General features: G+C 32.5%; 1 protein-coding gene across 1 annotated transcript; it reads left to right on the top strand.

Moving 5' to 3' along the window:
• The first annotated feature begins 648 nt into the window (after positions 1-648).
• On the top strand, positions 649-22,029 carry LOC111701982 (baeyer-Villiger monooxygenase). Its single transcript, XM_023473491.1, has 18 exons — positions 649-708; positions 1,536-1,617; positions 2,058-2,203; positions 4,277-4,340; positions 4,511-4,597; positions 6,377-6,504; positions 7,541-7,599; positions 8,496-8,588; positions 11,255-11,331; positions 12,254-12,325; positions 12,936-13,032; positions 13,844-13,993; positions 14,618-14,747; positions 15,848-15,990; positions 17,119-17,168; positions 19,080-19,143; positions 20,629-20,681; positions 21,642-22,029. The coding sequence occupies exons 1-18, from the start codon at positions 666-668 to the stop codon at positions 21,733-21,735; spliced, it is 1,632 nt and encodes a 543-aa protein (XP_023329259.1). The 5' UTR covers positions 649-665; the 3' UTR covers positions 21,736-22,029.
• The last annotated feature ends 613 nt before the right edge of the window (positions 22,030-22,642 follow it).

Genomic DNA, 22,642 nt, shown 5'->3' with positions numbered 1-22,642 from the left:
TTAATGACTGCATTTTATGATTGGAGTTAAGATACTAAAAGGTCGGGCTGCCTGTTTACTAAAAATTATCTCACCTCACCAAAAGTAATATCTAACTCCATTTAAAAGACATTTCCAAAAAACCTTAACAGTGTTAAGTTTTTGTATTCGCCTACTCGAGTTCAACATCTACAACAAAACTAATTACATGCATAGAAAGAACAAAAAATTTATAAAAATTGGTCTTAAATCGCCCACTAGTGAAAATATGTATCAAGTTCACTAATTATTTCTAGCGCTTCATTGCTAATCGAGGTTCAAAAACGTAATTTTATTTTTAGCTCTTTATGTGGCATATTTATAGAGCGTTTTTTACTTCTGCACTCCCCCCCCCTTGTGCTGCCCCTAAACCATAGAATATATATTATAGAAGTAATAAATAAAATTTATGAAAGAAACTATTTAATTTCAACTATTAAACTATTATTTTTTCAAAAATTCTATTCTAAAGGATATGGGTAGCGCCAGGTCATTTTAAACACTCATCTGCGAATCCAGAGGCTTGTAGACCATTTTGCGGGGCTCATGGTGGCCCGGTACCTCCTCCCTACCTCTGCTCCTTTTCGTGGCATCTTTATTTTTAACAATCTGATGTTTTTCAGGTGAAAACAACTGAACACTGAACAATGGCCGAGAATAATGATGTTGTTTTTTCTTTAATCTCCGCAGGAAATATTCAAAAAACAAAAATACATCATTTATTTTAAATTAGAGCTTTTTAAAGGGACTGTAAGCGTAATTTCAAGTGACCTTCCATTTATATTAAGTCATGTACGACTCACATCGGTACCCTTTAAACCTTTGTCCCACTCTGGGCCATAGTAAATTTGAATTCGAACAGGACCTGCCAGATAACAGAGTGTTCTGACCTGATCCTATGGTAGCCCGGTTCCATCTATTGTACAGTACGTCGCCCTTACCAGACTAACATACGACAGGGGTCAATTTTCTTTGCATAGTTCCGTCGGAGGGCTAACTATGGCGCGTTCAGACTTTTTACAGTACCCGGCCTAATCCTAGGCCTTTTTTGACCGATCCCACTGGCTTAGTCCACCATGGTCCAGACACTGTACTCCGTGTACTTTCTGTGCTAATTTACACTCGCGCTTTTTCTTGGCACTTAATTTCCATTTTTATAAATAAGAATATCAACCAAATTTTTTATCAAGCAACGGTTATCGGGAATCGGGTATCGTTGTAAATCGGACATGCCATTCTAAAAGTAGAAGGTCATATGAATTTACACTTACATTCCCTTTAAGAGACGGAATTTAAACTAATCAAACTAAGATAAATCCAAATAAACGTTTTTCCCATTTTGTCAAATGCCAAAAAAATATGATTTATGGCCATTTTAAGTCACAAAATCATTTATTTTAACGTACTTTACCCACAAGCCCCCTTTAAAAACTATTAAAACAAAAAATTTTAAATGTTTATTTTTAATAAATAATAATTTTTTTTGTTATTCTTGAATATTTTTTAATATTTTGTAGGAGCTGCATTTCCTTTGCTTTACTGGCAGGGATGCACTTATTCTGCACTTTTTATCTTCTTCATTTTCATGTATTTTCTCAGGTATTATCATATAATGTACTATTAGGAATAATTGTATTTACAACATCGTCTTCGCTCATGGCTATCTTTTACTCTGGGAAAATATATTTAAGAGTTAAAATAGTAAAAATTAAATATTGTTTAAAACTTTTTTTGATATTTTTTTGCATAAAAATAATTCTGAAAAAAATTTGTTTTGGAAAGTTTGGTACAATTAATCATATCAATAAAAGTGCTTAATCTAGAAATATAGTAAACTTGCTGGAGTGCGCGGCAGAGGTTTATTATATAGAAATGAGAAAATACAAAAGAAAGTGAGAGACGAAAAAAAGGTTAAAACACTGTGTTGTTGTAAAATATGAGCACAGATGTAAAGTACATGACATAATGTACAGTTGTGCAGTTTTTGACAGATTTAAATAAAAGCACAACATTTTTTGTTCAGTGCATTGTTTTTTTAGTAAACTGCGTGGTGTAGAAAAGATTGTGGCCCCACCTGATTTTAAAGTCCTGATAATCGGGTCTGGTGTGTCTGGAATATGTATGGGGAAGAAACTGAACGATGTTGGAATCAAGTATACGATATTAGAGAAATCAGCAAATCTAGGAAATCAGAACACTTCAACATGTTTTTTGTTGCTTGATAATACTTTATCTATATTTATAAAGTAGTAATCTCTGTGTTTTTGTATGCCCGATCATAGCTCATGAATCCCTTGACCAATTTATCTCAAATTTTTATTGCGGAACGTGGGAGAACCACAGGATTGTTTCTAGCTAGTGGGTTGACTTTGATAAATAGCTAAAATCGTAATTTAAGACCAAGAGCGAGTAAACGGCGGGAATAACTATAGGTAATCCGGGCAACGCTGGGTTACTCTTATTTATATTGATATTCTAATAGCTGATTTGCCGGGCGTTGCCCGTGGAATTAAAAATTAATTTTTGAAAAGGGAAATGTCAAAATTTTTCAAAGCCTATGTTACTTCTCGGGCCCTCTTAGGTTTCCTCAAAAATTGTCAGCCAATTTGATCCAGCCGTTTGGTCACCTATTGCTAACCTATACATATACAAATATATTTACATGAGCGAAGAGCTTTATTATATTCTATATATCATATTCTGTATTATAATACTTTATTATAAAAAAAAAGTTTTATTTTACTACCAAGCGAACAAAAACTCGAGTTTAAATGGACTGTAGATTTTTTTTTTACAAATTATTATTTTGAATTTATAATTTTATAAATTGGATACAGTTGCTACAGAAAAATTCTGATTTGTTTCATCTTCTTGTCATAGTTTCTATCTTCTTCCTTTTTTTCCTTCTGTTGTCTGATAATTCTGATAATTTTGAAAAAATGAAAATTTAATGAAACCAGTATTTTTTGAGACACTCTGCTCATTGTAATTATTTGAGTATATTCTGTTTTTCAGTATTGGTGTATCTTCAGTTTTCTTGTTGACGAAAAATTAATGCGTTAACCCGTCTTAGCTTGCAGGACTGTAGATTTAATTTCAAATGATCCTTTATTTGTGAAGTGGTTTGCCCTCTTTTTTTTTTGGAGTGGTTTGCCCTCTATTTTTGGAGTGGTTTGCCCTCTATTTGTGGAGTGGTTTGCCCTCTATTTGTGTAGTGGTTTGCTTTCTATTTGTGGAGCGGTTTGCCCTCTATTTGTGGAGTGGTTTGCTCTCTATTTGTGTAGTGGTTAGCCCCCTATTTGAGGAGTGGTTTGCCCTCTATTTGTGGAGTGGTTTGCCCTCTATTTGTGGAGTGGTTTGCTCTCTATTTTTGGAGTGGTTTTCTCTCTATTTGTGGAGTGGTTTGCTTTCTATTTGTGGAGTGGTGTGCCCTCTATTTGTGGAGTGGTTTTCTCTCTATTTGTGGAGTGGTTAGCCCTCTATTTGTGGAGTGGTTTGCCCTCTATTTGTGGAGCGGTTTGCTCTCTATTTGTGGAGTGGTTTGCTCTCTATTTGTGGAGTGGTTTGCCCTCTATTTGTAGAGTGGATTGCCCTCTATTTGTGGAGTGGTTTTCCCTCTATTCGTGGAGTGGTTTGCACTCTATTCGTGGAGTGGTTTGCCCTCTATTCGTGGAGTGGTTTGCGCTCTATTTGTGGAGTGGTTTGCCCTCTATTTGTGGAGTGGTTTGCCCTCTATTTGTGGAGTGGTTTGCTCTCTATTTGTGGAGTGGTTTGCCCTCTATTTGTAGAGTGGTTTGCCCTCTATTTGTAGAGTGGATTGCCCTCTATTTGCGGAGTGGTTTGCCCTCTATTTGTGGAGTGGTTTGCCCGAATAACATCTTTATATTTGTATCCGAACAAAGCTTGATGAAATGTTTTATTCAAGCGTGGTTTTTCTGTAAGAGTCACTTGCGGAGAAAAGGTTCGGAGAAAATAAAGTAGATTGTCAGAATTAACACTTTATAAAAAAGACTATATTCTTCTTATTTGTATTCAAATAGAGGTATGAAGGGTACCATTGTGAATCAGAAATGTCATTTTTTTAATTGAGGGTCACTTGAAATTACGTATGCAGTTCTCTTTAAATAAGTTTTAATGTTTTCTTAAAAAAATACCCTAAAAATGCACACACATATATTTAACCATACCCAGCAAACAGAATCGGGAACTTAACCAAAATGTGAATGCATTACTTTTCTGAATTGGTTTTGATTGGTAGGAGGAACATGGTATGATAATATATACCCTGGTGTAGCCTGTGATGTACCAAGCCATCTTTACAGGTAAAGGGAGAGGTTGCTGAAAATCTTTAAAGGATCAGGTCTCAAAAAATGAAATTCTCCTTAATTAAATAATAAATTAAAAAAAAATTTTATTATTTTTTTTTGTCCCCATTAATATTTAATACAAAAATCACCTGAAAAATTTCTGGTTTAAAGTTTTCAACTTTTAGTTTCTCGTTCTTTCTGAATCCATTCTGGAGTAGAGCGTTTAGTAAAGGGAAGGAAATCCATGAGTATCTACAGGCAGCTGCATCCAAGTAAATATGAAATTTTAAAGGGATCGTAAAAGGGATTGGGATTCTAAAAAGGGGTTGTAGAAAGGATTGCAAAGGAATTGTAAAGGTAATGTAAAAGAAATTCTTAACGAATGTGTGTGTGGGAGTGTAAACGGGATTATAAAAGAGATTATAACAGAGATTATAAAAGAGATCATAAAAGAGATCATAAAAGAGATTTTGAAAGGGATTATAAGAAGGGATTTTAAAAGGGATTTAAAAAAGGATTGTAAATGGGATTGTAAAAAGGGATTGTAAATAAGGGATTGTAAAAAGGGATTGTAAAAGGGATTGTAAAAGGGATTGTAAAAGGGATCGTAAAAGGAATTTTAAAAAGGGATTGCAAAACGGGATTGTAAAAGGGATTTCAAAAGGGATTTTAAAATGGGAGTGTAAAAGGGATTATAAAAGGGATAGTAAAAGATATTGTAAAAGGGAAAGTAAAAGGTATTCGCATCTTTTTAAAATGTGTATTAGGACAGAATTAAAAAAATGTACATTCTGTTATCAGAACCAGAAAAATGTGGAATAAGAAGACGACATTAAAGCTTAAATACTTACATGTATCTGATGTTGTTACAAACCAAACAGTTTTCCTAGTGACCTTAGAAATAAATCTGGACAAGTGTCTCATGTAAAATCTTCCTCCTGTTCCGGAGTTTTCTTGTTTTTGCTGTAAGAAAGTAAATACGTTATAAGAAAGGCTTCTGTTTTTCCTTTCTTTTTCCGCTTAAAGTTTATAAAATCATATATTTATTATGAGGAATTCCTACCCTAGAAGGAATTTCTATCAAAAGAAGGATATCTGCAAGTAAATTCGTATTTTGGAAGTTTAAAATTAAATTGTCAACATTATCTAAGATCTTACAATCCTAACCAGAAAGACCCGGAACTAATTAACAATTAATCAGACGAATTTACAATCTAATTTTATAAATATAATTAATGCAACGGTAATCACAAAATAGCCCTAGTCCTGCCATTTCCACAAATGTTTTCTGCCTTTTTTGAGGATTTAAAATTGCAAGAGAATATATGTAAAGTCGCCGGATTAACTGTTAATTAATTCCGGGTCTTTCTGATTATGACTTTAGTAAAAATCTATTTCAAACTTGATACAGGTTTAGCAACAAAGAATGAGACTTCAGAGACGACTGTACCGAAATTATAAAATAAAAATTATCAAAAACCAGTGAGACACAAATTACAGAGATATTTCACTGGATCAAATAAAGAATAAACATCATTCGGTGTTTCATTAAACCTTGAAATTATATTGAATTTCAAAGTGTACTTTAAAGGCTATGCAGATACATATAAAAAAGTCCTTATTTATCCATTTTTTGGTTAAAACCTAATAAGTTTATGAGTAGGAATGAAAGGTACTGTTGTAAATCAGATAGTTTTTATTTTACAACAATTACGGCCATGTTTAATGTGTAAAGCTTAAAATACACAGGGATTTGTTAAACAATGGTAGGTCTCTATACCAACACAACAATATCAACATTAGCTTTGCTTTCTATCCTGTTTACATACTACATAGACACACAATCAACATTAGCTTTGCTTTTTATCCTGTTTACATACTACATAGACACACAATCAACATTAGCTTTGCTTTTTATCCTGTTTACATACTGCATAGACGCACAATCAAGTGAACAAGGAAGATGTTAATTAGAAGGCAGTCGTTATTTTATGAAGTAGATTTATGACATGAAATAACTGGAAATGTACGAAAACATAAATTACTGTTAGGTTTGGTGTTTACCCCCATGTACAGTATGAAAAGCATGTGAGCAGCGCCACCTGGGATAAGAAAACTAATCTTTGGACTGTTCTCACCAAGGATGGATCAAGTTACACTGCTAATATTCTAATCTCAGGTAGGCAGTGTTTAGGATCCAAATAATTTTGATGTGGATTCGAATCCGGGCCCTGAATCCGCACTGTAAAAAAATAGATCCGGATCCTGGTCTTGAAATTATGTTAAGATTTCCATAAATTTTCTTTAACAAAGCAGTACTGTCAAATTATTTTTCTTCTTGTTTTTGTGCTCATTTTTACGCAATAACTTACATCATTCAGATGTCATCTTTCTTTTTTCAACAGTTCAGATTAAGGGTTTGAAAGTTCAGTAAGATAGTTTGTTTGGTTGATTTTTTACTCCCTTGGATAGGGCTGGACATTAAGTTCCGTTAACGGAACAGAGGTTTTCGAAAATTAACGGAAGAGTTCTAATTTTTAAACCATCAACAAAACGGATTAGCTGTTTTTGAAAAAAAATTAACGTTGAAAAAGAAAACGGAACTGATTTTTTGTTTGATCTAACCCTTATTTAGCTCTTGTAGACAAGGGAAAATTGCATTTTGACACATATTTCTGAACCATACTATGCTTCAATTTGATATCAAATTAAGTATACAAGAAAGGTATTGTTAGTGAGTAGATATCAGATACATTTGCAGTTTTCAGAATGTCTGACTCAACAACTGTTGAAGGTTAGCTTCAAACACAATTTTTTTCGACAAAAGAATTCTTTTCTTTTTTCCAAGTAGGGTGTACTGCCATGTTATTCCACACAGGGTTCTGATCAGCCAAAAGAAACTGAAGAACCTGACTGTACTGAGCTCCCTTGGTGCTTACACATAGAACCAGATTCAATTGAAAGAATTAACGTCTTTCCGACAAATTTGAATATCTAATAACAGATAGCCAGGCTTGTTATAAAGGAGTATATTTAAAGCTGCCACTAGCAAAGTCTAGTTCCAGCTAGGTAAAAACCTCCATTCTCCAGAGCAATAGTAAAAACTAAAACTATTTACAGTAAAGGGGCACGTTAACAGCCTAGCAATCTATATAAAAAAGTGTCATCTTAACAAAAATGTTCTCATTCTATCTTTACTAATTTTTAAAATTCAGGATGTGGTGGGCTTCATGTTCCAAGGTTTCCAGATTACAAAGGAATGGACTTATTTAAGGTTATCTATTGTGTTCAAATTTTTAACTTTCATATATTTATTTATTTGTTCATTCTATTAATCATCCCTGTAGCGTAGTCACTAGTCAATCCCTATGTCAGTGGGACTAGATGGGATAGTCCAACATAATGAGCGTGAAACTGTAAAAACACGTCCCGAATCTGGGTTGCTGTTGCTGCATCCACAACAACTTGAAAAGTGTTCAATTCTTATTATCTCCCGTATGTTTCGTATAAATGCGCAAGTCACTTTTGCAGAGAAATCACAAAAGAAAATAAACAAAAAACATAATTATACTTAAACATTATATCATCAATTTAAAAGCGTTGTCAAAAATTCTATGCCGAATTTTCGGTTTTATAGTTTTTCAAATAATATTTCAAAATGATTTCCTTAAAAATGTTTTCGTTACTTCTATACTACGGTGAATCCCAGATATATGAATACATAACAAGAGTTTTTAAAATGTCGTATTCTCAACATATTTAAGATCAAATGCCGCGGAAAACGAGTTTACTATGCGAAAATAAATTTCACAGCCAACCGAACCTGAGGTTATATTAGACTTAAACTCCGCTAGCCATCTTTTTTCTGTTGTTTTTGGAACGCACTGTAATCTATTTATGTTTTCTCCACTGTTTTACACTGTAAGTTAATATTTTTATTTATTTGATTGACTTTAAACTTGTAAGAATATATATCTAGTAAGGCTCATGTCTAGTCATTTGTAATCTGAGGGCGGTGTGGTGTAAATTGTTGATTGGTTAAATACAGGGGTAAAGAAGTTCGTGAGTGGGGAAAACGGGTGGGNGTTTGGGGAGTTTCAAAGAAAACGAGGAGGGAGTTGGGATTTGCACAGCTTTCCCGCGAATTCTGTCTTACTCTTATTCCTTTAGGGTGAGAGTTTCCATACTGCGCTCTGGAACAAAGATTTTGATCCAACTAACAAGAGAATTGCTGTACTTGGTACAGGAGCCTCTGCTGTACAGGTATAAAGAACTTCACTATACAGAAACCTCTGCTGTATAGGTATGTACAACTGTGCTGTACAGGTAAATAAAACTTTACTCGGTACAGAAACCTCCGCTGTACAGGTATATATGAATCCCTGCTGTACAGGTAATAGAATTGCACTTTACAGGAACCTCTGCTGTACAGGTATGTATAACAACTGTACATGGTACAGGAGCATCTGTTGTACTTGGTACAGGAGAATCTGTTGTACATGGTATAGGAGCATCCGTACTTATTACAGGAGCATTTGTACTTGATAAATGAGCATATGTGTACTCGGTACATGAGCATATGGTGTACTTGGTACAAGATCATCTGTTGTACTTGGTACAAGAGCATCTGTTGTACTTGGTACAGGTGCATCTGTTGTACTTAGGGTACAGGAGCATCTGTACTTGGTACAAGAGCATCTGTGGTACTTGGTACAGGAGCATCTGTACTGTGTACAGGTATGTACAAATGTACTTTGTACAGGAGTATCATGTTGTACTTGGTACAGGAGCACCTGTACTTGTTACAGGAGTATTTTTACTTGATAAATGAGCATATGTGTACTCGGTACATGAGCATTTGGTGTACTTGGTACAGGATCATCTGTTGTACTTTGTACAAGAGCATCTGTTGTACTTGGTACAGGTATGTACAAATGTACTTTGTACAGGAGCATCTGTTGTACTTGGTACAGGATCATCTGTACTTGGTACAGGAGCATCTGTTGTATTTGGTACAGGAGCATCTGTACTTGGTACAGGAGCATCTGTTGTACTTTGTATAGGAATATCTGTGCTTGGTACAGGAGCAAATGTTGTACCTGGTACAGGAGCATCTGTTGTACTTGGTATAGGAGCATCTGTTGTACTTGGTACAGGAGCATCTGTTGTACTTTGGGTACAGGAGCATCTGTACTTGGTACAAGAGCATATGTTGTACTTGGTACAGAAGCATCTGTACTTGGCACAGGTATGTACAAATGTACTTGGTACAGGAGCATCTGTTGTACTTGGTATAGGAGCATCTGTACTTGGTAAAGGAGCATCTGTACTTGGTACAGGAGCATCTGTTTCACTTGGTACAGAAGCCTCTATTGTACATGGTACAGGAGCATCTGCTGTACAGGTATGTACAGCTGTACTTGGTACAGTAGTATCTGTTGTACTTGTACAGGAGCCTCTGCTGTACAGATATACATATCTTTACTTGGCAGAGGAGTCTCTGCTGTATACAGGTGAACAGACGTTTATAGAGCTATACATTGTACAGGAGTCTCTGCCGTACATTGCACAGATTTAAAGTGCTTTACTTGGTACAGGAGTCTCTGCTGTATAAAGGTGAACACTGGACAGATTTAAAGTGCTTTACTTAGTACAGGAGTCTCTGCTGTATAAAGGTGAACACTGGACAGATTTAAAGTGCTTTACTTAGTACAGGAGTCTCTGCTGTATAAAGGTGAACAATGAACAGATTTAAAGTGCTTTACTTAGTACAGGAGTCTCTGCTGTATAAAGGTGAACAATGAACAGATTTAAAGTGCTTTACATAGTACAGGAGTCTCTGCTGTACATATTCTTCTTTAACTGAAAGCAACATCAACATATTATAAATGTCGCCTTCTCTAAAATTTAGATTTATAAAGATGTTAGGTCCTTACTTTGATGTAATATGATTTACATCGCAGAATATTTACTGGTCCTCCAGATATTTTTTCTATTAACAAATTTAGTTCAGCAACTAGTTTGATCCAACAAGCATGTACATTGTACATTGTGTATCTTTAAACTATATAATTGTCCCTTGAAAATTGTCGGAGAAATCAAGAAATTTGACCAGATTTCAATTTTTATAAAAAAATTTTTTTTATAAACTTTAATAACACACAAACGATAGACCACATGTTGGAAACATGTTCGAAATTTAGAATTTTTTTGATACACTGTCAGAAATCAAAGACTATTTATGTACATTGGCACCCGAATAAAACTGCGGAACAGGAAATCGACTGTTAGACTGAAATAATGTTTTTAAATAGTACAATAAACATGAAACGCAACATTTAGGTACAGGGTGTCCCACGAAACATGACAGTATGCAAGAGGACTTGAATGTCGTCTTGATTTTTGATATAATTTGCTGTGTTTATTTGTCAACCTAATTTTAGAAGTAAATTTCTAGAGATAATAATCACAAAATTCCCCTAGTCCTGCCATTTCCCAAATGTGGTCTGCCTTTTTTGTGCTTTCAATATTGCCCGACATATAAAGAATTTCGTTCAGATTTCGACAATTTTGCTTTTATTTAACAAAATTGAAATCTGAACCAAACTCTTTATATCTTCGGTAATATTGAAAGCACAAAAAACGCATACCACTTTTTGGAAATGCCAGAGCTAGGAGAATTATGTGATAATTGTTTCAAGAATCATACATGTTAAAGTAGATAGAAGACAAAATGTCACAAAAAAATTCATATATCAAAGACGACTTTCAAGTCGTCTTGCTATTGTCATGTTTCGTGGGACACCCTGTATCTCTGTACACACCGACCTACTTGCTTTATCACAACATAAAATAGAAGATTGCTTAAATGTCGTCTTGATATTCCACAGTTTTATGGGTCACACTGTAAAGGTTGTCATTTAATTTAGGCTGTTCCTAATCTAGCAGAGATGGGAGTAAAATCTTTAACAGTTTTCCAACGAACCCCTTGCTGGGCCCCTCCTAGGTGTAAAGAATTCGTTAATTTTTACATTCATGTTTCACTCATTTTTCATTCATTTTTTTTATTAATTTTTTATTAATTTTTCATTAATTTTTCATTAATTGTCATTATGTTTTCATTCGTTTTTCTCTTATCTTTTTTTTCTGAATTTTTGTTTCAGTTTTCATTAATTTTTTATTAATTTTTCATTCATTTTCATTTATTTTTTATTCGTTTTTGATTAATTGTCATTAATTTGTCATTGGTTTTTCCTTTGTCTAATATTTCTTTTTAATTTTTCATTTACATTCGTTTTCAATCCCTTTTTCATTCATTTTTCATCCATTTTTCATTCATTTTTCATCCATTTTTTATCCATTTTTCATTCATTTTTCATCCATTTTTTATCCATTTTTCATTCATTTTTCATTCATTTTTCATCCATTTTTCACTCGTTTTTCATTCCTTCATTTAAGCAGTTCATACGGATTCATTCTGAAAAAAATTGATCGATTGAATATGAACGATTATGGGTATCTTGAATATGTGAAGAAGATATTTCATCTAGGTTTGATTATGAGTATCTTGAATACGTGAAAACGATGTTTAATCTAGGTTTGATTATGAATATCCTGAATATGTGAAGACGATATTTAATCTAGGTTTGATTATGAATATCCTGAATATATGAAGACGATATTTAATCTAGGTTTGATTATGAATATCCTGAATATGTGAAGAAGATATTTAATCTAGGTTTGATTATGAATATCCTGAATATGTGAAGACGATATTTAATCTAGGTTTGATTATGAATATCTTGAATATGTGAAGACGATATTTAATCTAGGTTTGATATTATGAATATCCTTAATATATGAAGACTATATTTAAACTAGGTTTGATTATGAATATCCCGAATATGTGAAGACGATATTTAATCTAGGTTTGATTATGAATATCCTGAATATGTGAAGACGATATTTAATCTTTTTCCGTTCACCAATACTCTACTAAGGTAACATATACTTTAAAAACTATAAAAATTTTGTAATGCAAACTTGTTTGTTAGAATTTTCAAAATTTTATTCGAAAATTTTAGGTTGATTTTTATTCAACACGTTTTTCTAGATTTGACTTTTTTAAATAAAAAATTCAGTGGGTCGGTCAACAGAATTCCATGAGATTATAAAGAAACATTTCTTTTTTTGTGTTGACTATGCCGGATGTTTTATACAGGGTGTCCCATATCATATTAGATCGTTTATAGCTTTAAATTGAGTCTAAAATACAAGGTTTTTTGAGTATTAGTGCGTTAAAGCTTGGAAATAATACAATATGATATGGAACGCTCTGTATAATGTCATGATTGAAGTTTTCCTACGGTGAAGACGACTTTTCTATTCAAGTTTTGATTTTTAACAAGTTTTTTCAAATTACTGGTTTACCGGTAACAAAGAAAAGCTGTTAATTGATAGCTAGTTTTTGTTTACATGTTATATGTGTATCCATGCTGTTAGAAAGCTTGGTAGAAATCAAAAATTGAAATTGAAAGTAGTCTTCATTGTATTACTAATTGCTATATACGACGACGACTGTAGTAAGAAAATATTCATAATTGTTTTAAGATATTTCTACTTCTGGCGCAATGAGTTCAGATTTCGCATAATCTTCACAAAATCAGCCTGGATCACTCAGAAACTATCCGCTGTAGTACACAAACAGGTACATAAATAGATAGATACATGTACATAAATAGGTAAATACCCGTACATAATCAGATAGATACCTGTAAAAAAATAGTTAGATATCTTGTACATAAAAGAAACATATAGATAATTGTAAATAAGTAGGTAGATATCTGTAGCATAAGTAGGTAGATACCTGTACATAAACAGGTAGATACCTCTACATAATTAGTTAGATACTTGTACATAAATAGTATAGCTAACCGTACATAAACAGGTAGATACCTGTACATAAATAGGTAGATACCTGTACATAAATAGGACAATACCTGTACATAAACAGGTAGATACCTTTACATAAATAGGTAGATACCTGTACATAAACAGGTAGATAATTGTGCATAAACAGGCAGATACCTTTACATAAATAGTATAGCTACCCGTACATAAACAGGTAGATACCTGCACATAAACAGGTAGATACCTGAACATAAACAGGTAGATACCTGTACATAAATAGGTAAATACCTGTACATAAACAGGTAGATACCTGTACATAAATAGGTAGATACCTGTACATAAACAGGTAGATAATTGTGCATAAACAGGTAGTTACCTGTACATAAAAAGGTAGATATCTGTACATAAACAGGAAGATAATTGTACATAAACAGGTAGATACCTGTACATAAACAGGTGGATACCTGTTACATATAACAAGTATAAACAGGTAGATACCTGTTACATATAACAAGTTTAGACAGGTAGATACATATTTGTAAAAATTGTTGAATTAACCCGTCTTCGATGATTAAAATAGAATATGTTGTAAGACCTCTAGTTTGCAGGTTCGTGGTTACTGCCAGATGATGATTAAGGACAAGGAGCTGGCAAGCAAGTTGATCCCTGACTATGACATGGGGTGCAAGAGAATAACTCCCTCGGATACGTACCTTCAAGCATTTAACAAGGATAATGTGCATCTTGTTACAGACAAGGTTAGAGGCTTTTTATCTTAATTTTACGAACTCAGTTCCCTGAAATAATTTGAGACAAATCGGTCAATGGGTTCCTGGAATATACAAACAAACAGACAAAAGAATATTAATGCTTTAGCTATATAGATAACGCTATTAAAGTTTAAATATATACAGGGTTACCCACAAAAGATGAGACTTTAGAGACCACCATGTAGAATTTATTTATTCAAAGATTCCTGCGGATGTAAACTTTCATGAATCAAAACCGCAAACATTTTAGTTTGTAATTTAAAAAATAATTTGTAACCGACTGAAAATTTTTAAAATGTAGTTTATACTTTTCTTAAGCATAGATTCTGCTTAATTTGCATAAAATTGCACAAGTTTGGTACAAAACTTCAAATTCCTTGAAGTAAGGCAGGTTTTTCAAAATTTATCTGTTTTCGTAATTTCTATGTATTGGTTCTTTCCTCAAAAAAGTTTGTTGAAATTTAAAAATTTCTTAAAAATATTTTGCGGAAGAAAAATGTTAACCTTTTTATTATTGGTTAGTTTCTCTTTCTCTGAACTTACAAGCTGATATCGGAATGTTAGAATTCCTTAGTTATTGTAGAGAAGAATTTAAAAAATATTTTTCAATAGATATCTGAGATCACAGAAACTTGTGTACGCACAGCTGATGGTAGAGAGCACGAGATTGACGCCCTTATCTACGCAACAGGATTCGATCTTCTGAAAAGTGCAAAACCATTTACTCAAGTTGGTCTTCAAGGTCAAGCAAAAGTTTCAATTAGAATTTAAAATTTAAAATAAACGTTTTGATAGAGTTAACGTTTTTTGCTTCTAAAATATTCATTGGCTCTTGAGAAATATTCTAAGGACTCACCAGAAATCTTCTAAGTCTGACATGATTGAATTGTGTAAATATATACTTTGCTTGTCTGTCTGTTTGTTTGTATCCAATAAACGGCAATACGAAATTTTATGTGAGACCTCACATGACCCCAGGGAAGGTTTTGCCACCAACAAAATTTGATTTCTTAAATTATAAAAATCCACGACATATTTTATATTAAATCTGCAAATTTTTTTGCTTGTATTTCCTTAAAGGAGTGTCGTTGTAATTTTAATTGAAAAAATGGCACACTGGATTCACAGTTGTACCATTAAGACCTTTATCTGATCAATAATGTGGAAATTGACGTTGTTTTTCTAATTACTTCTTAGATAAACCACCAATGAAAATGATTAGTTTCATAAACAAATACAAGGAGCGAATTCACACAAAATCAGACAACGCTTTTATGGGGCACCTTTGTGAATTGAACAATCTACTCTTTTATTGGAGGGTCACTACTCACTTGAAATTACGCTTACAGTCCCTTTAAGGCTTATTAAATAACACATCACATAACAAAATAACTTTATATATTAAAATGGATTCTTAATTCGAATGCAAAATTTAAGACTTTTTTATTTAACTGATTTTTAAGGTAAATTAAGGTAAGGTAAATTAAGGAAATTCCATTTTTTAGGGGAATTTTTTTACCATCCTTTGACCAACATTACCGACCTATGACGGGCTATGGTTCCCCAAACAGAAGGACGTTAAGTAAAATAACCATACGCTCTAAGAAGATTCCAACTTTCCAAGTCAATAGTCGAGAATATTGTGTTCAACTACTTTTACAGAAAATTAAAAATTTTACTTAACCACAGGTTCCCTCGGTCATGGGATCCCTTGGTAAAATGAAATTCCTTTAACTTCCCTGTAAAGTACCTGTAAATAATTATTATTTACCAGCAGTAAATAATTATTATTTACCAGCAACAAATAATTCTATTATATACATTGTTTTTTTTTTTGTTTAGGAAAGCCGCTGCACGAGATATTTGATGATGCCCCGTATGCTTACCTTGGTATAGCACATGATAATAATCCAAACTGTTTTTGGTTACTTGGCCCAGGGACAGGGTTAGGACATAATTCAATCATATACATGATAGAATGCGAGGTAAGTTGGGCATTAAAGGGAGTGCTCGCGAAAAATGAAAGGGCGTATAGGCTTAATGCGATAAAAAAGCGCGTTTGATCGCTACTTCTATCTGTTGCGTCATACGACTTAGACTGTAAAAAAATCAATTTAATTTCAAACAAATCATTCAGATATTACAACCTATAGTCATCAATTATCTTTCGCCACATTTGTATATAGTTTATATTTTATAATATTTGCAATGTTCTCAATTTGTATGGACGCTAAGTTATTCGGTATGAGACGTTTTTAACAATTTTCTCCTTATAGACGCAACAGATAGAAGTAAGATTAGTAGCGATCAAAAGCGCTTTTTATCGCATTAAGCCTACACCCCCTTTCATTTTTCGCGAACACTCCCTTTAAGGGTGTGAACTTTTTCTGAAACAATTTTACAGAAGCAAAAAAGTATTCTATTAGGAATACTCGGACATGTTTAAAAGATACATTTTTCACAAAACTTCAGACAAAGATTTTCTTGCATAAGAAATATTTTGTACTTTATCATTCTTCCTCACTTCATCGTGAATTTCATAATGAACGTACTATAAAGTAATTATCGTGCTATAAGGTTAAATTAGCTGTACATTATAGCAAATTTAGGATATTTCCAAAATGTTTTTTTTCAATTGAAATAAAAATTAAAATTAAAATCAACTTTATATTTTGACTTCTGCTGTGTTTCAAAGCTTATTTGATCTAGAAATAAGACAAGTACACAAACGTTTCATAAAATTACCTATAACACTATTATTTTGGCATGACGTGCTATAAAGTTTTTGGACTTAAATTTACTCTATATCTCGAAGGTTCTCGCCTTTTTAGATTATATAATGTCCCTCGCTAAAGCTCAGGACAAAATTAAATCTAAAAAGGCTTGAACATTCTCGATAAAGATAAAATTTGTGTCCAAAAACTTTGTAACACTGCGAGCCAAAATAACAGTGTTTTAAATAGTTAATTCATATCTCTTTCGTATACTAGATACTTTTTTATTTGAGATTAAAAAGAAATCCATTTTATGATTCGTTTGTAAGTTTGAAGTAATTCAAGTTTGAATACAAACTTTACATGGGTGAAACCTTTATTTATAATTTTATTTTTTAGGCGAACTATACGATTGATGCAATCCGTAAAATGTTAGCAAAGGGAGCCAAGTAAGTAACTTGTTTTTAGTCTGGATTTTCTTGTAGAGTAAACGCTGGCCAGTACAGTAAACGTTTATAACTAAAACAACGGTATCAAGGCCCCGAGAGTATAGGGAATTTGTTTTGGGGACCAGGGTGGTCTAATTTTTTTAAGGGAGGCTTAGCCCTCGTTAAGGCCTGAAAACCACTGGAAAACTTTAGAATCCAACTGATTCAAGGTGGGGCTGAGCCCCCATAGCCCCCCCCCCCCTATACGCCTCTGGCACGTTGGGAAGGCCATACTAAAAATTATTTTCTAGTAGAATGACACAAAAGAAGTTTCTTTGCCGCCGGAAAAAAAAGATTTCATTTGAGGAAACCCTATTTGTTTATTAATATTTAACTTTAAATATGCTCGTATTGTGCAGTGTGCGCAACTGTTAAGTTTGCTATATTAACAATAGGCAAACTTTTAAACTGTGAGATTAGATAAAAGGCCAATGCTAAAAATGATTTGACTGGTACAATCGGCTAAAAAAAAATTATTTTCATTGAAGGAAAGCATTCATAAAATACAGTGAAACCCATAATATTCTAAAACTGGAAGACAACAATTAGACTCAAAGTATGTTATTTAGATAGTCCAATGAACATCATAACAATTGTGTAAACGAACCTATTTAACTTAATGAGTTGGGTCTCAAGTGATGGGCGGGGAAAGTATAACGCTAATATTATAACCACCAAAAATATAACTAACAAAAATATAACTGACAAAAATATAACTGACCAAAAATATAACCAATCAAAAACATAACCATTTTCGATCAAAATTATAACTTTTTGTGACCAAAAATATAACTTTTTTGACCAAAAATATAACCAATTTTTAGCCAAAAATATTGCTTTTTTAGACTAAAAATATTTTTGATCTAATATATAACTTTTTTTTTGCTAAAATATAACCATTTACGACTAAATATATTAATATTTATGTAAATATAACCATTTTTTAGCCAAAAACAAACCATTTCTTAGCCAAAATTATAACTTTTTTCAAACAAAATTTTACCATTTTTGACCGAAAATATAATCATTTTTGATTAAAAATATAGCTACCAAAAACATAACAGACCAAAAATATAGCTGTATTCGAACAAAAATGGGTTTTATATCTGCCTTTTGAATGCATGCAAATTCTTTATACATGTATTTTTGTTTCATCCTGTGCATGCGTACGACATAGGTTTTCTTTTCGTACAAAAGTGTGGTTATATTTTTGGTTAAAAACGGTAATATTTATGGCTTAGCAATGGCTATATTATAAGGTAATAATTGCTATATTTTTAGTAAAAAACGGGTATATTTTTGGCTAAAATTTTTTTTATTTTTAAAGAATAATGGCTATATTTTGGGTTAAAAAACTGGTTTAATTTTTAGATAAGCAATGGTTATATTATAAGCTAAAAATTGTTATATTTTAGGCTTAAAATGGTTAAATTTTTTGGTTAAAAAATTGTTATTTTTGGTAAAAAATGTTCATATGTTTTGTAAAGAAACGGTTATATTTTGGGTAAAACGTGGTTATATTTTGGCTGGTTATATTTTTAGCAGTTATATTTTTGGTCAAAACATGGTTATATTTTGAATGGTTATATTTTTAGCAGTTATTTTTTTGGTCAAAACATGGTTATATTTTTAGTTGGTTATATTTTGGTTGGTTATATTTTTAGCAGTTATATTATTTGTCAAAGCATGGTTATATTTTTGGTTGGTTATATTTTTAGCAGTCATATTTTTGGTCAAAACATGGTTATAATTTTGGACGTTATATTATCAGAGTTATATTTCCCCAGCCCATCCCTTGGAGTTTTCAACCAACTGGTGAAACTATTTGCTTTACAACAACATCGAATACATACATAAATATCCCATCCTTAGGTCGATGGTTGTAAAGAAGCATGTGCAGAGGAACTACTGGGACTGGGTGCAGGACAATATGAAGGTTTTAAACAAATTTATTTTATCATTTCGTCATAGACTATAAAAAAACTTTTCGCTCATGTTAGTTATTGCCGGTCAAACGACTCGAATAAACTGGGTAATAGGCAAAACTGGGACTAAACTGGGTTTTTTACAGCCCTGCTATTTTTGCAAATTATTAGGTTCCAAGCATTATGAGAATATTCTAATAATAATGGAAAATTTCGAAGTGCAATTAATTTGTCTTTAAATTTTTACTGGATAATGCTTGGTATAATGGATACCCAGAACTAAACCCAGATTAAATATCATCTCTATACCTTGAAGGGGCTGTAAGCGTAATTTCAAGTGGCCCTTCATGCAAAGATGACAATGTTAGATTTACAACAGTACCGTTGAAACTTAATCAAAATTATCATTTTTCTAGGTTCAAAAGATTTAATTTCTAAAAATTCCAATATGTTTCCCTGTACTAGAAATGCGAAAGTCACTTTCGTAGAGAAACCACAATTGAAATAACTCCGATGTCTAATTCATACTTGATCAGACAACGGTTTTTAGGGGGTGGTAATCAGACAATGTCATCTTTGCATTCAGGGTCACTTGAAATTACGCTTACCAGTCCCCTTAATCAGAACCAAACGGAGTGTATCAGTTTTCATTGAATACCGCTAATCTAAAAACTTTAATAAAAACTGGTTGAATTTCAATGATGCTAATGCAATGATTGGACTAAGCCCTGGGTTTATCCTATGGGTTCCAGCGAAAAGGGGAATTCTCGAGAAGGAAAAGATGTCGTCGAAAAGCTCCCATTCTTTCGCATTTCGTTCATAAGAAATGCAAAAATTTCGCGAAAAAAACAAATGCGAAAATTTTTGGGATAACAAGATACGAAATTATTTATTATGACATAATATAACTTGTAATGCTGAGCTCTCAGAGCAGAGAATTTAACAAGTTTTTTTGCGCAGGCAAGTTTTTGGTGGTTGCAGCTACAAAATTTATGGGTTTTTTTGCGAAAATTGTTTTCGCGAAATCTTCTTTTTCGCATTTTCTCGCTAAATTCATTTCCGCAAAAATGCTAAAAAAAATTGCATTTTTTCGCAAGAAAGGAAACCCTAGTTTATCATTATATCCCTCGGGGGTTTAAATTTTCATTGGGTCTAATTTATCTGAGAGTAAACAATTACACTTATTCGGGTTCACAAAATACAGCAACTTGTATTTAATTTTGAATAGAAGGAAATATTGAATTTAAGTTTATAATCTGTCTACCTATATCTGAAATTTTTACAGTAAATCCCAAAAATGATAAAAAAGTATTTCAAATAGTCCCAATTAATATCAAACATAAAACACGTACATTAATTGTGCACTACACAGTATGTACTCGTACTGTTTTCTAAGAACATGAAATAAGCATAAGAATGCTAAAATGTCGTCTTCAAACTTGACAGTCTTATTGGTTGCCACTGAAGTGAAAATTGAAAAGATATTTTTTTTCCAGGGCAAGGTGTTTGCTGATAATTCAGCCTGTACTGGATGGTACAGAAACTCAAGGAAACATTTAATCTTTAGCTCATGTACAGTGTTGTAGTGTACAGTGTACATGGTACAAAATATATTTATTGTACAGTACAGGCCCTATAATCACGGGGAGTAAGTGATGACAATCAATTTGATGATGTACAAATTTCTGGTCTTGAGGGGAATTTACTAGAAAAAAGTGTAAAACAGCCATTTTGTTGTACTGTTTCTATACTGCAGGTGTACTTCACATATTGATGCTATATAACCTTTTGGGCCCTGGAATATCATTTTATAGAAAATCTAAAATTATTGTTAAAAGAAAACCAAATTATGAAATAGGCTGGTTTCATAATTGACCTATGATCATTTCACATAGACTTTATGCCTTTCACTTTATAAACGATGATTTTCCGTTATAACTATAAATCAAATGATGTTTTTATTCACCTAATTCATTATAAAATTTATTTAACAGTTTGAAAAATTCGAAATTGAAATGAATAGTCTAGGGAACATACTGTATTAATGTACTCTACTGCATATAATATGTAAACATTTACATGATTTGTACACTTTGAACTCCCTTTCAGGCTGAAAGGGACTGAAAAAATTCATACGGAGAGATTCTTTAAATTCCCCTCTAATATATATTCTATTCTCTATGGTTAAACTGTAAGCCGACTTAAGAGCATTTAATTTACTCCTATATTCGAAAAATATATTTAAAAACGCTTATTTTGTTTACTGTACCGACTTTACCACATTACAACTTATCTAGTTTTCTTTGTACAGCCCAAGAATTAAGAAAAGCAAGCTTGTATAGTTGCTAAGGATCGGATTTTAATATTTTCTTCTTATCGAGCTGCAGAAAGAACCTATGCTTAAAATCGGCCAGACTTCTAACAAGGGGGGGGGGGGGAGTGGAGGTTGTCTGTTGTTTTTAAAAGAATGTGCACTGTTCAATGAGTTTGATTAAATGTCGTTCTGTAGAGGAGTAAACTGGACACTGTGGCCCCAAGATCTTGTCTCCTATTGGTGGAAAACTAAGTCATGTGATCTACAGGATTATAATTTGTCCTACTAGACCTACAATGGTCCTGTTTTGTCCTACAGGACTACAGTTTGTCCTACCAGATGTTTATTTTCTGCTAATTATATTTGAATAGATTAAAAAAAATTTGAATTTGCTTGTTTTCCACTTACACCGCGGGATGTATTGAAAAAAAGATTAAAGTAATCTGTAGATTAACAAAAAATAGAGATCAGGCATTGATCTTGATATTCACTATACAAAAGTTCGAGCTCTGGTCTTGCTTCTTCATTAACTCAAACTTCAGCTTAAATTATGTATACTAATTAATAAAATTATGAATATAGATTTATTTTGCTTATAATACCACAATGACAGATTTAAATCCCACAGTCCAACATTAAAGTTTTTTTTAAAGATATTTGTTGACAGGAATTCATCATTTATATCAGAAATGCATGTTTTCATTCTATGTATCATTCTTGTGCAAGTATAATTTTATACCAACAAAAAAATCTAATTGGGTAAAATATATTAAATATGAACAAATATAACAACATTACTTTATTTACTAAAGAAGAACAGATTGACAATATATAGATCAGATACTGGTCACAAAATGATCATTTACGTACATATATCAAAGCTTTTGGACGTAATTAAAATGTTTTAAACCTTTAAAATTGAACAATTGTCAATACATTTCAGTTTTGTGACTTAGAGGCTCTCTAAATGATAGATTTGAGTATATTATATAAATATTCCAAAATATCTTTATCAAACGACACCATTACCACGATCAAAATATATGAACTTATTCTAGTCAGAGTAATTTTTGGGGCAGCATTATTCAGGTTCTGATATCCATTTTTTATAGCAAAAATGGTGAGGAAACTTAGAACTATGATTACAAAGAGTGTAATGATTGTGCTAGTTCTCAAGCACATTTTTTTAGCTACAT

Source organism: Eurytemora carolleeae, unplaced genomic scaffold (assembly GCF_000591075.1).
Source record: "Eurytemora carolleeae unplaced genomic scaffold, Eaff_2.0 scaffold359, whole genome shotgun sequence".
In the NCBI taxonomy this organism is placed as follows: Eukaryota; Metazoa; Arthropoda; class Copepoda; order Calanoida; family Temoridae; genus Eurytemora; species Eurytemora carolleeae.
Note: the sequence above shows the minus strand (reverse complement) of the source record. Positions and strands in the feature narration are given on the sequence as shown.

Bases quoted from the DNA above. Each gene is read 5' to 3' on its own strand.
- LOC111701982 (XM_023473491.1), top strand. From the start codon at position 666: ATGGCCGAGAATAATGATGTTGTTTTTTCTTTAATCTCCGCAG. The intron at 12,326-12,935 runs GTAACATATACT...AATTGTTTTAAG, and splicing joins TTCACCAATACTCTACTAAG to ATATTTCTACTTCTGGCGCA. The intron at 13,994-14,617 runs GTTAGAGGCTTT...ATTTTTCAATAG, and splicing joins TGCATCTTGTTACAGACAAG to ATATCTGAGATCACAGAAAC.